This window comes from Hetaerina americana, unplaced genomic scaffold, assembly GCF_022747635.1.
Source record: "Hetaerina americana unplaced genomic scaffold, ioHetAmer1.1.p SCAF_89, whole genome shotgun sequence".
Taxonomy (NCBI): domain Eukaryota; kingdom Metazoa; phylum Arthropoda; class Insecta; order Odonata; family Calopterygidae; genus Hetaerina; species Hetaerina americana.
This window is the reverse complement of record NW_027287527.1, coordinates 814,095-827,819: the sequence shown is the minus strand read 5'-3', so window position 1 is coordinate 827,819 and position 13,725 is coordinate 814,095. Positions and strand designations below refer to the sequence as shown.

The 13,725-nt window shown below is 34.2% G+C and overlaps 1 protein-coding gene across 1 annotated transcript; it reads right to left on the bottom strand.

Annotated features, from left to right (window-relative positions):
• Positions 1 to 5,097: 5,097 nt before the first annotated feature.
• On the bottom strand, positions 5,098 to 13,203 carry LOC139698561 (vascular endothelial growth factor A-A-like). The gene is made up of 6 exons (XM_071597402.1): positions 12,370 to 13,203; positions 12,212 to 12,275; positions 10,135 to 10,244; positions 7,419 to 7,514; positions 7,026 to 7,148; positions 5,098 to 5,610 (listed from the first exon to the last, which is right to left on the bottom strand). The coding sequence occupies exons 1-6, from the start codon at positions 12,448 to 12,450 to the stop codon at positions 5,503 to 5,505; spliced, it is 582 nt and encodes a 193-aa protein (XP_071453503.1). The 5' UTR covers positions 12,451 to 13,203; the 3' UTR covers positions 5,098 to 5,502.
• Between the last annotated feature and the right edge of the window lie 522 nt (positions 13,204 to 13,725).

Sequence of the window (13,725 nt, the reverse complement as noted above, 5' to 3'; positions counted from 1 at the left end):
CTTTGGTTACTTAGTGACCTTTCTGAGGGAAAGAGGAAGTTGGAGAGGTTATGGATAGATAAAGTGACCACAATACCACATCCTCTCAAATAAATTCCCCAGTGGTGCATCTCTTCCCGGGAGAAACATGTCATGCTTTCTCATTGAGAGGAGGAGGATAAATAAGCTCACAATTTATGCAGTATTTAAAAAAACCAGATTTTATGAAAACATGCTTTTACATGTTTTTCTTCCTTGTACTAAGATATCTTGGTAATGATTTGAAGCAGAACAAATGTATCTAAATAAATAAATCTTGACCTAGTTGAATTGTGAATGCTGCAATAAAATGTGGATATTTCTCGTTAGCTTTAAATAGAGGGGCCTTTTATTCTAATCGTTTCTTCCAAGATATATTCTTCATAAAGTCAATTTAGTGACTTTGCCCAATTGGAAAGTCTATTTAATGTAATGCTGGATGGTATTTCTTTTAACTTGCTTTTATTAATGGCTATTGTGTCAAACATTGAGAATAAGAGTTGTGAAATTTTCATGTATAAGAGTACCTGATTCTAAGTTATGCTTATTCTGAGAACTGAAAATGGCTGATCTTTGCATTTATACCATGAATGGCACTACAAATACATCTGTTGGCAAACAGAATGGAGATATAACATGATCTAAGAGTGATTTAGTAACTGCCTGTAGTTTTGACAAACTTTTGTAAAGAATTTGGAAAAAGTTTAAAAAAGGTCTTGGAGTTTGGGGTCATATTTGAAATGACACTTTTAGATTTTTGTTTAGTGTAAAATCCTGCAGTATGTAATGGTTCAATGAAGTTGTAATTACAAGTTTGGTTTCCATCCAGTTATTTGCTGATCAGAATATTGTTTATTTCAGGGTGGGATACAGAGAACATTTTGTTAAATCAGACTGGTTTTGTGGCATGGCTCTTTCTTCTAATTGTGCATGCAGTTAACATAAATGCACATGTGTTTGTAAACAGGAAATAAGGATGATACCTAAACTAAGGCTTTCGAGATAATGGCTGATTACTCATCATTTTGTGGTGAGTAGTTTCATATACATATTTTAATTCTTGTCATGAGTATGTGAACATGTATAAAAATATGGCTTCGCTAATATAATGGCAACTAGGTAAATTTCATCTAAAAATAATTCACCAGTGAATAAGAATAAGAACTAATGGAGTCTCTTAGGTAAATCAACTCCTTCTGAAAAGAGAAAGAGGAGAGGGAAGAAAAAACTGCAAATGCATATTCTTCATTAGAAATATTAGATATTCTGTAAAGTTAGAGGTCCTTCTATCCATTTACTAAGGTAAATTTTATTCACATGTTACTTTTAGTATCCTCCTCAGGGGTTTCCCTCCCCATGTGGGCATAATCTTCAAAATCCAAAAGAGGATTATACATATTATGAGCAATGCTCCTTGCAATGCATCACGTAAACCTCTCTTCAAAAGACTTGGTTTATTACCAGTACCTTGCCTATGTATATTTAATGTCATATTGCATGCAAAGGGCAATATTTCTTTGCACAAGTCCAACCACGATTACCATAGTCACTATACAAGGACCTGCACCAGCCATTTGTTAGAACACACAATACTGTTCATGGGCCCGAAGCAATGGGCAAAAGGTTATTCAATAAACTTCCCCATGAAATCGAATATAAAACAAAAGTACCTATTTTCAAGAAAAATCTGTTCAACCTATTAAAAAATAATATGTTCTATTCTGTAAATTAATACCTCCAATTGCCACTACCCATCAATTCTGGCTTAACCAATTAATATGTTAATGTACTCGTGTTATTTTATATATATATATATACACACACACACGAGGGTCATCCGGAAAGTAGTACCCGTTCGTGAAATAAAGACAAAAAAGTAAATATTAACAAACATAAAAAATTTTATTTGAAAGAGGATACTTTCAACTACTTCTCAACATAATCTCCAAGCAAATTAAGGCATTTGTCATAACGTGTGACAAGTTTCTGTATTCCTGCTGCATAGTCCTTCGCCGCCAGCTCATTGAGATACGCGAGGGACCCATCTTGCACAAATTTTTGCATAATGCAGATGGTGTTTAACAATTTCATGAACAATTGTTCGAGAAACATTGGGAAAATGCACACAGATGTCATCAATTGTGACGCGCCGATCGTTCCTCACGAATTCGTCAACTGAGCTCACCAGTTGGTCTGTAATGACAGACGGTCTCTCCGAACGCTCATCGTCGTGTGTGTTCCCCCTCCCCATGTTGAAGTTGCGACACCACCGCCGAACAGACGACTCGTCCATTACATTGTCTCCATACACCTCCTTTAATTGGCGATGAATATCACATGGGCGAACGTTTCTTGCATTGAGGAATTTAATCACTGCCCTCACTTCACAACTGGCGGCGTTCTCAATTTTTTTAAACATTGTAAACAATCACAGAAACAACACAGGCAATGCTAGCGTCACGCAACTTGGCTCAGAGAAGGCAGACAAGCCACTGAAGCTATCTGACCTCGTCCAGCGGCTACTCGCGTCGTCAGCACTTCATGCGGCACGAACGGGTACTACTTTCCGGATGACCCTCGTATATATACTTGTGTGTGTGTATATATACACACACACATACATAAATATAATAGTATTTCTTTTAAAATTGTGAAATTTATATCTGATATGTCCTATTTGTGTATGCATGAATATGAAACAAATATCCGGGCAAATAAATGCATTATTATTATTATTCATGGAGGGCCAGGAAAGTAAAATCTCACAGGTAATTTTGATTATGCAAGTATGTATTTTGAATATCACCGATTAGTTTTGCTTTACAAAACACTAAATTTGTAACAATTAAAAAAGTAAAAAATAAGTGATGAATTAAACTATATTTGTACATCATTCCTTTTGGCTGAGAACAAAAACATATTGTTAGATCATTGTGGAGTATGTCTAACTGTTTATGTTTGCACCAAGCATATAAATGGGAAGTCATCCGGGGATGAATGACCATAGTCTATTTTAAGTTGTTAAAAGAAATTGAGCATGTCTTTTAAAAATAAAGGTAGTCTACCACAAAAAGTTAATTATCTATAATTTTAAGTCGGTACTTGCAAGTTTATTGCATGCCAATTCATGAAATAAATTCCTTATACACAATACTTTGGATACATTCTACTTCTCATAGTTTCTGATCCACATTGTGACATCTAAAATACCTATTCTGTCTTTCCCTATTTTCCCATTCTTGTGTGAAATTAGCCCTTCTGTATGAAGTTCAACAAAATACTACATACCTAATTGCCATTAACTCCTACATCCACTTTTTGTCCCAGTTAGGAAGAAGAAGACTCTTCTCCCACATTCTGACAATTATCACTAAATTTTACTCCTCTCCAGTATATTTACCTGCCCTTTCTTCTTCATAGATGTAGTTGGCATGTATGTGAGTTGAGCATTTGATTAGAGTTTAGACCTATTTGGCTTAATAGGCTTAAAACTATGGCTAAACATAGATCATACATCAAATGGAACTGATTCATCTATACTGGATGTCTGACAATTCCCACACATCAAGATGAGCCTTTTGAGGGAGTTGAGTAAAGGCCTTATGAGCCGATCGAATCTACAGCATGCCGCAACATTACTTCCTTTTTTAAAGGGGTTTTGCTTTATAAAAAAGGAAGTTCCGTTGCCGTACCCTGTATCAAAACAATCTATCATTTGGAAAAAACCTCCTATAACTGGACCTCAGGAACCAGCATCCTATTCTTATTCTTTTTCTTCAAAGAACAAGTCTCTGAACCTAGCAACAATTACAACAGCTAGGCTTCCGTTAAGGTCTCTTTGAATGATCTTTTTGGCCATTTTTGGTTTCTCCTTCAAGGCCTCTTCAACTATTTCCACTTTTCTTCTCCTTGAGTCTCCACTCTTAATTTTGGACAATAGTAATTTTAAGCTTACTCTTTGTAATAAATCTTTCAAAACCAGAAATTACAACTCAGCGGAGAGGAATGGGTGTTATTTGATGGGAGGGATCATAAAATCAAAATATAATTGAAGGGAAATGACTAAAATCTGATTTCCTTTCAGAAAATTCCAGCTCATGGTGACTTGTAGGTTGCTTGGGAATAAGAGTGTTTCCATTTTAATGATAATTTTTAATGGGCTGATTTAAATCTTGTTATTTTTATTTTTTTATAGTTACGTCTATCGGTGATAATCAGTCCTTCAAAAGAGGGATGCATATGATTTTTTTTATATACTTCCATTTTCATCATTCCTCTCAGATAGCCAACTACTTCCTAAACAGGGCTTGGAGAGAAATTTTTGTAGGATTCATGTCGGCAAGATAAACTGTTTCAAGACGCTTAGTCTGATGTTCTAATAAACTTAAATTTTACTTTTATAATTAATAGATTTTAGACTTTCAATATTTACCCCTTCGTTGCTAAGTAATTTTTTTTCATCTTTTGATAGCTGTGGAGTCACCAATTTGAATTACATGAAATATGTTTTTTTAAATTAAAATCACCAGGTATACTGCATACTATATGAATTTTACAGTAGATGTCTAATACATGCAAGACAAGATAGGAACACAATGTGTGAATTTAGATGGCTCTTTCATAAAAAAATGTAAATGGCTAATGAATAAAGCCACACTTGTGGGTGGCAGTAGGAGTGTTTGCTCAAAGCTGCTTACCCCAGAGAAGGGGTAAAAGCTGAGCCTTATCCCTGACATTTCCTTGCCTGTTCTTGGAAAATGGTGTTCAACAGATATTATGTCAGAATGTCCTCTGAAAACTCAGACAACATGAGAGATCACCAAAAGCAGCCAAGAATGTGAAAATTTTGCCCTTATTCATTGTTCTTGTGGTCTTCACCAACCAATAATGGTGTTGGGGAAGAGAGTAGATTTCCAAAGAAACTGTGGGAGATGCCGCAACAGTAACTTTTGATGGATTCATCCGCTAATGTGCATTTCCCAGTCAAGGCTAATGATTTTTACACTCTGAAATTGTTGCATTGAAGAGTGTAGATATTTGGAAATGTGATTTTAAATGAAAATTTTGTTCTCATTAATGTGACAATAATATTTATTGCTGGATAATTACATGAAAACCTAAAACAATTATATTTGAATAATGTTTCAATTGTTGCTTTAGAAAAATTAAAATATGTACATATTTTGTAAGTGGCACTAGGTATAATGATCTGGAGGGAAAACAGCCTTCAAGAATGTAACTCGAAAGAAAATTGCTGAGAATGATTACAGCACATGGTACATGAACTTAATTTAGGTTACTTTGATGTTTCTTTCCATTTTATTTGGAAACATCCTCTCCACTCTTTATCATAACCTACATCCTAAACTAAAATCCCTTAATCCGTACACCATAATTCTCTGCTGTTTATTGGTTTTGAAGACTAGAAATTATGTATTTACAAAGTATAAATCAGATATTTCAGTAGAATAGGAAAGATATCAGTTAAGCACATGAACACTGCTCATTATCCCATGTTTTTCCTTCATAGAGACACTTCCTTTTCTCATCTTGATTAATGCAGAGGCAGTTGCAGTCCCCTGGTTGATACATCTGAGAACAAAAATTCATTATAAGAGCTTTCATATATTATAACAGATACCTATTTAGTGGATATACAGGTGATATCTGTATATATAAGCGAATTGAAAAATGATGAAATATGTGTTCACACCAGGCTTACAGGCATTGTACTTTAAATTCTTCCCCACTCCACCATAGATGTAGGTATTTACGTATTACTTTTTCAGTTGATGGTTGATTTTCATTAAAATCTTCACCTCCAACCACATATAAATTAATCTAGGAATATTTTTCAAACTATATTTTAAACGCCTAGATTCATCTCACTACAGTTGGTTCAAGGTACATGTTATTTTTTTAAATTGAAATAGTCGGTGAATCCCAGATTGAAATAATATACTTGGTTTCTGGGTCACTTATTTATACCATGCAAAAAAAGATGAGGATAGGTTACGCGAAGGCCTTGATAAATAGATTAGAAACTCAGTTAACCCAATGACTTGTTTTATAGGTTAGGGTTATGCTTAGAATACAGAGAATAAAACCATCCCATGTACACTGAGTAAGTGATTTAGATTTGAAGAGAAAAAGGAATAAAAAACTTTGTCAGTTGTACTCATCAAGAGTTGACTTGCAAGTTAAAGATATAATTACTATACATTCATAAAAAAAGAATAACTTTGAAATAAAATTTTCCAAATATTTTCATTTGAAAGTTGAAAACTGTGAATTAAACATTGTTGGATGATTATTTTACTTCAGAGAATTCATGCAGATCATTCTTTGTTTGTTTATACAATCTGTGCTTGCTCTCAATTTCATCAACATTTAACTGGTTTAACTGATTTATGGACCTGCTTCCTTTGATTAATTTATATCTCTGATGGCTTGCAAGCTCCTTGGATTCTGCCAAGACACTCTTTGACTTAGGTTTGAATGGGGTTGAACCACCAAAATTTACACCATTCTTTTGTCTGAATTTTGCCCATGAACGCTATACTTTGCAGGACTCTATGCCTAGCAGACTAGTCTGGCTGCCAGATCAGTTCACACCGTTAACACTATAGAATGATGGGATCCAAACCCCTGACTAAGATTTATCAAGCACCCAAATTTTTTTATTGTGCATCAAGGAAATTAAATCAGTGTTCTTGTTTTTGGTTCGAAGAATTGGAGTCTCTACACTGAGTAAATAATGTCATGTCCAAGTTCAAGATTAATAGAAGTACAAATGAACTTTTGAGATTTTGAGAGAACCCAGAAAAGAGTTTCAACATGCTTACTTTCATTTTCTTATATATGAGAATATAATTCATCAAGCATCAAACATGAAGCTATGATAACAGTTACCCGGGGCTTAGAGTGCCCTGGGGATTTACTTGTTAAAATTATGAGAAATGAATTGTGATTTTTAGATTCATTCCCAGAAATGACACCTAACTTACTTGTTTTTCATTGCAATCCTCCTTTGTCACTGTGCACATGCAGTTACAATTAGTATGCTCTTCAACATGTACTTCACCACATTCAGGCTGTATGCCTTTATCCATAAAATTTATTTGCTGCACCTGTTGTGTATAAAGAGAAAGTGTGACCCAAAAATTTATCTTAACATGTGGACATAAAAAATGTATGGCAAAAATACTCCAACGTATTCCTATCAAAATAGAATGTCCCTGCTTACATCTTTAGAAGTTGGACTACATCTATGATCACTGCACATGCATCATCTTATGAATAAATTACAGCTTTGTGAACACTGCTCTGAAATGTTGACAATAACTCTACCACTCCTAAATAATCCACAATTGTATAAATCATTAGTTTAAAACACTTACTTTAACTGCAATCTTCTCTTTTGCTGTAGGGATGCAGTTAAGCTTTGCATGACAAATTCCATCACAGCGATTGACCACCACTTTGTTAGGAAGAAACTATTGAAATGGATAGATAAAAAGGAAGCAATAATTAAGCGAAGTAAATCACACTTCCTCTTTTAAATAGCATGATTTTTGACTAATAAAGTCAAACTCAGAAATTGACAATTACTGTATCAATCCATGAATGTTAAGCCATCTATGATGATTATGAATATACAGACTGTTTCATATGCAATTCCAAACAAGTGTATGTCATCAAATGTGAGGTAAACAGTTTTTAAGCAAAAAGGTATCCTCGGAGTAGCACCTTTCTTTTTAATCCAAAGGTGATCTACAATCTATTTAATGATATATTTTATGACAGTTTAATGTTATAATTTACTACATATCACAAGAACAGCCTCTTGTTTTCCCATTATTTTTTTCCACAGTTCTTCGCATGGAATAGGCTATTTCATCCTTTCCCATAGCCTATTTCTTCCTTCCTTTATCCCCCTTACCCAATTATCTCCCTTCGGTCATGGCCTTCAACATTCTACTACCTCTTAATATCTCCTCCCACTTTTTCTGCCTCCTTCAGATTACACCTAGTCACATTCACCTAATATATTCTCCAATTACATTTAAAACTTCATTGCCTGTCTTCCTCTCCATCCAAATAACCTTCTTTTACAATCTTTGTTCATGCCCATATCTCAAAATTTTATGATAAATGTTCATCATCTTACTTCAAAGTAAAAGTTTTAGATAATAAAGTGCTGGACTCCATGTTAAAGTCTGTTGTAGTTAATCTATTTTTTATTCAGTCTACCAATCATGAATTCCCTTTATGAGAATGCTTTTCTCACCAATGTAATTCTTCCAGCAATTTTCCCTATACTGTGCCCGATTTTTTCCAAATACTGTCCAAAAATGTGAACTTCTTTGCCTGCTCTTTTTTATTTCCTCCTAATTTAATATTTATCTTACCTAGTCTACCTGTTGAGAATCTCATTTTACATACTTTAATTAGCTGTCTTTCAGAAAATTATTAATTGAACAATGAATGTGGATGCAATGAGGGCTTTGTTGGTACCACTTTTAATTTTAGGAAGGCTAAGGCAATTAGATGCCATCAAAGTATAATGAACTCCAAAAAAATAGAATTTGGGATATAAGTCTTATAAAATTATGGTATAAATACTTAAGGAATTAGGATGTAATCTCTTCATCATAATAGCATGTTAATACAGATAGCATTTTATGTTCGTATATGTTTCTCTTTTAACACCGCATTTTAAAATAAAAATGAAACTGTGATGTGAAACTGTGAAAATGGCACAGGGGATATGCATCTAATGTCTGTTTACCTAAAGTTAGTCATGAAATGGTAGGCCATAAGTGGACATAATTTAAAGTGAATAGTCTAGGAGATTAACCACTAGACTTAGCGACTGAAATAAGTAAAATCATTTTTATAATCTCTTCTTTTATCATTTACCAATGAATGCTTGATATCTTCTACTGAGGACAGTTAGCTTTACAATAAAACCATAGTTATTAACCTGAAGGTTGGTTTGATAGGTGAGAGTAGAGCTCACCTAGTACTAAGCCCAATGGTGTGTGAAAATCACGCATCAGGTTAGGGAAGGCCAGTTCCTTTCCCTATGCCAACTATGGTTTCCCAGGAAGATGTGGCACCTGAAAAATCACACAGCTTGGGTGAGCTGAGGGTACCGAGAGGCTTCCTCAGCTTCCTTAAACCTGGGCCCTGCAGTCATTAGTCAAATGCTCTACCCATACGACTACTATATCCTCCAGCTTTACAATAAGTGTCATATTATTTCATTAAATTTATTAATATTTTCATTTTTTTCCAACAATGTAGGGTTCACTGTATTATGATAGTGTATTTTTTATCATTAAAAAAGCATAATTATTTTATTGACAACTTTCCAAAAATACCTACATTTAAATTATTATTTAGTGGATTAAATATTGACTTAATATGATATCTGCATTCTCATGGAAATGGTTTTCTTTGGTTGGATATTTTTACTAAGGGTAAAGTGCACTTACTACCAATAACAAAGGAAGCCATTTTTCAACATAGCACTCTTTCTTTTTCACAATTTTTCTACAGGTATGACATACATGTGTACCTACAGAGCAAGTCTGGTTGGAGAACTGAGCAGCCATTGCCATTTGGGAACAAGTTTAAAGGTAAAATATCCTTCATTTACATAAATTTAGCTTTCAATTGTGTTACTTTATCAACAACTAGGTTAAGTACATAATTCAGAGGATTAAAATTGTTTTTAAAGCATTTTTTAAATAATGAACAACATGTCCATCAGTAGTGGGTACTCACAAGGACATGATTACTTTGCTGATTAAATAATAAATAAATTTAGTAAAATTCCATACTTTTCATTAAACTTTTATTAAACAGCTAGTTTATTGTACTGTAATGCCTGTATTTCTTTCCTACTTAGCAATTTAATTTTGATATGTTGATCCTTTGAAGTCCAAGAATTTGCCAAAGCATATATAAATTTATATCCTCACCTATTCATTGCTAATTCATGACCAATTCACCAGGGGCTAAATTTGAAATAATATTTGTAGTATTTCACTAAAATTTCCACTAATTTGGCCATCAAGGCATCTGGCGATAGTTATCACTCAAACTTACCTGTATTTCTGAAGAAGGAGATATGATATCAACGAGGACAGGCCGCGGTTTACAAGCACTCCCTTCTATAATCTTTTGAAAGCCTTTCAAATAATTTCTGTCACACCCATCTGTTAATTAGGAAAGAGGCAACAATTAAACACAATGGTGTTCAGCATCACTCGGTGTGGTGGCTCCATTTTGAAATCAAATTGACAACTTTGTATTCTGCAAATTTACATTATTAGTTAAGCCCAGGTTTCACCATATTACAGCACTTTACATAGTTACTGTGTACCTAAATATGTCCCCACCTGATGAAATTTAAGTAATACACATAAAAAAATTGTTGGATACAAAGTTGTAGATTGATTCCAAAGTAAAAAAAGTAATAGTTAAAGAGACATTAAATGGTATCAAGGCAAATCTAGTGGTTTTATAGAAAATATGGGCATGTTTATATAGCCAGGAAAAGGCATTCTGGCCAAGATAAAATTTTATCAACTGGTTAATTTGAAGGAATAATTTGACAGCCAACAAATTTCAATTTTTCTGATGTAATTTTGCAGTTTTGTGACCACTTTGGGTCCAATGAAATCTTTTACCACACACTCTGAATGAAATCCTTTTGGCACTTGAATAAGTTCCTCTAATACTTACACAAATTTGCTACTTCATTTTTGTAGTTCAAATTACAAGGACTAATAATGGAACTGAAACTCACGGAAAGAACAACAATTAGCTGTGGCCAAAAATAATCAGTAGTTAAAATCTTCTAAACTGCAATGCTAAAGTATGAGGCCAATTTATTAAATAAACGCTTTGATGAAAATTATGCTTATCATTGTGTTCTTAAGTATACAAGGAAAGAAACTGGGCATTTTTCTGTACTTTGTTTCAGCAACAATTCTTTGCAATGGAATTATTTTTGCAAATATTATAGGCCAACATTAGCAGGGATTGGAAGGTATAATAAATTTGTAAAATTCAAAAATAGATAGGAAAGATGGATGCAGAGGATTTTGAATAGCAATGGGATGCTGAAGCTTATTTTAATGTTGGAGTTTTTAAGGTTGTGTTTTGTCATGAGAGACAAGAGAGAGGGGGATTGTCTCTGTACCATTTGATAGCTTGTGTCCAGCCATAACCTACCTTAATCAGTAGATTACCTATAATAACAATATCAGATTTTGTACAGATACATAACTACCAATATTAATTTTTAACTATCATTTTATGTGAAAAATTATGAATAAAATTATGGCTGTTGATATGTGGTTAGATACTTATATGGTTGTCTTAGTGCCTATAGTAAGATAATACATTATTCTTGACATGACCATTATGCTATAATCCTTTGCAATATGATCAATTTCATAAGCAGTCATTTTTGATGCAGTATGTCTTTTTAAATGGTGCACAAACTAATTGAAGAATGAGTCCAGTGCAATCAGACCAGAGGGAGTAGACTTCATTGCTGTTAGTACTAGTGTACTAACAGCTAGTACATTAGAAATGGATAAAGTAATTTTTAACATTTCCACTTTAGTGAATTCTTCATTTGCGCTTCATGTCACCTAGCAAAAGACAGAAACCATGTCTCATTTTATCCTGCTTCAAACACTGAAATTAATTTATATTTTTTCCTTAAAGAAAATCATGCTATTCAAATGAAAAACCATGACAGCTTCTACACTTCAATTTAAGGCATAACTCTTTTTCATTCCAGATAAGCTTTCACATCACTGAAAGATAAGCTTTCAAGTACATCATATTTCCTGATAATGATTTGATACAATAATAAATGTAATGAAATATAAATAATATATAGAAAACTTTGACAAAAATTATCTCAAAAAGTTTTCATTACTAAATTATCAAAATTACTCGTGATTATGAGAAGAATTGCCCAATAATAAATTATAATGAGTTTGAGAGAGGAGAGTTGGCTAATTTGCGATTAAAGGTATTGATTTTTTCAGTACTACCAATACAACTACCACTACTCACCTGTCAGGGAGACGTCTCATAGCCCAATCACATATGAAACTTGACAATAAAAAACACAGCTCATTATAAGCAACTGAATTAAACTCACCTTGCTTCACAAAGGTGTGTGGCTCATCCCAATCTGCTGACCTTTTGCTAAACGTTAAAGCACCCTGTGAATTAGGAATTGATTCATCAGGTAGGTTGATTATGAGTTTAAAATTCAAAAATATGTTCAAAAATATGAAAAGCTGTGATACAACTTACGTTGCTCCCGAGGAGGTTCGGCAAGAACAATACGAAAATTTGCCATAAAACACAAGAAAGCAAGTTTCCTTTTCCCTTCATGTTGGCTGTATCTGAGAGAGAGAGGGAATTATTTCAATCCGTTAGTGTCTATTACAGAAAAAGTTTTGCTCCATCAAGCCAGAGGAAGTCTTGTCTTCCCCACTTCCTGCCTTCTTGACTTCCTTGTCAGAATGCTCAGGCGCTTTCCTCTCCCGTGATGAGCCCGAAGACGTAGATTTCACTTTTCATTGCCGATGTGGGTCCTTGATCGCGACGGAATTCGGTACCAGAAGGAAATCGTGCTTTTGGTGGCGTTGCTCGCGACACTAGCTTTTTGTAGCGTATTACACTTTTAATAGATCAGCCTTTAGAACACAGTCCGCTCTTGAACGTGAAAAATCCCGTGTGTCGTGGGAACGAGTTGCTTGGCCTGATGAAATTTCGTTAGTTCACTGATTCACCGTACATTTTCGACTCATTTTAAGAGGCCGAGGAATAATAGAGAGCGCTCAGAGATTCCCTTTTATCGAATCATATTCTCCATTGGTTAAGTTTAGTCATGCTTAAGTAAGGAGGAAATAGCTCCACTGAACTTGTCTATAGTTATTTTTTTGGGGTTCACAAATGGCACCCTGCCCCAATGAGAAGTGAACTGTCCTGAAGTAGTTCTATTTTCAAGGTTACCTAGTCGAATAAGTAGTTCTATTTTTAATGGTTACCAAGGTCAAGTAGCGCCGATTTGGAAAGGGACTAAGTGAACGGCGAAGTAAGGGATGCAATTTTGGGGCTAAAATCATTTAATTGGTTCACATGAATCCTCTATCGTTTTGTGAAGCCAGTAAGCAACTCATTTGTAGACAGCCTTTAGGTTGTGCTTCCATGAATGCACATTTGAATACTAATGGCACAGCATCGCGAAATTGAAGATTTTTTTGCATTTACTGATTGGGCACATGTACAATGCATTCACTTCCGCAATGTATACAAACATTATTATATAACATTCTATTAAACAGTGAGCAGGAATTAAAACCGAACAATTTCAACTGACTCAATTAACGTCTCTTGTATTTAGAAATAAATGTGATTGGAAATAAATTAGCATTCCATCAGGTTACGTGAAAAATATCATCCAGCTTTCTGGTGTAGGAGGGCAGCAATTATTTCCAATTTTATGGATCAGAGTCAACTACTTGGGGGCGTAATTGCCACCTTATTTTCCATATTTAAATCCCTCTGGTTTTGATTCCACCTTGTTCTTAAGCGCTGCTTGTGGCACAATCACAAACTACATGCCGCTCCGCATTAATGAGTGGGAATTGGTTTCAGTTTAAA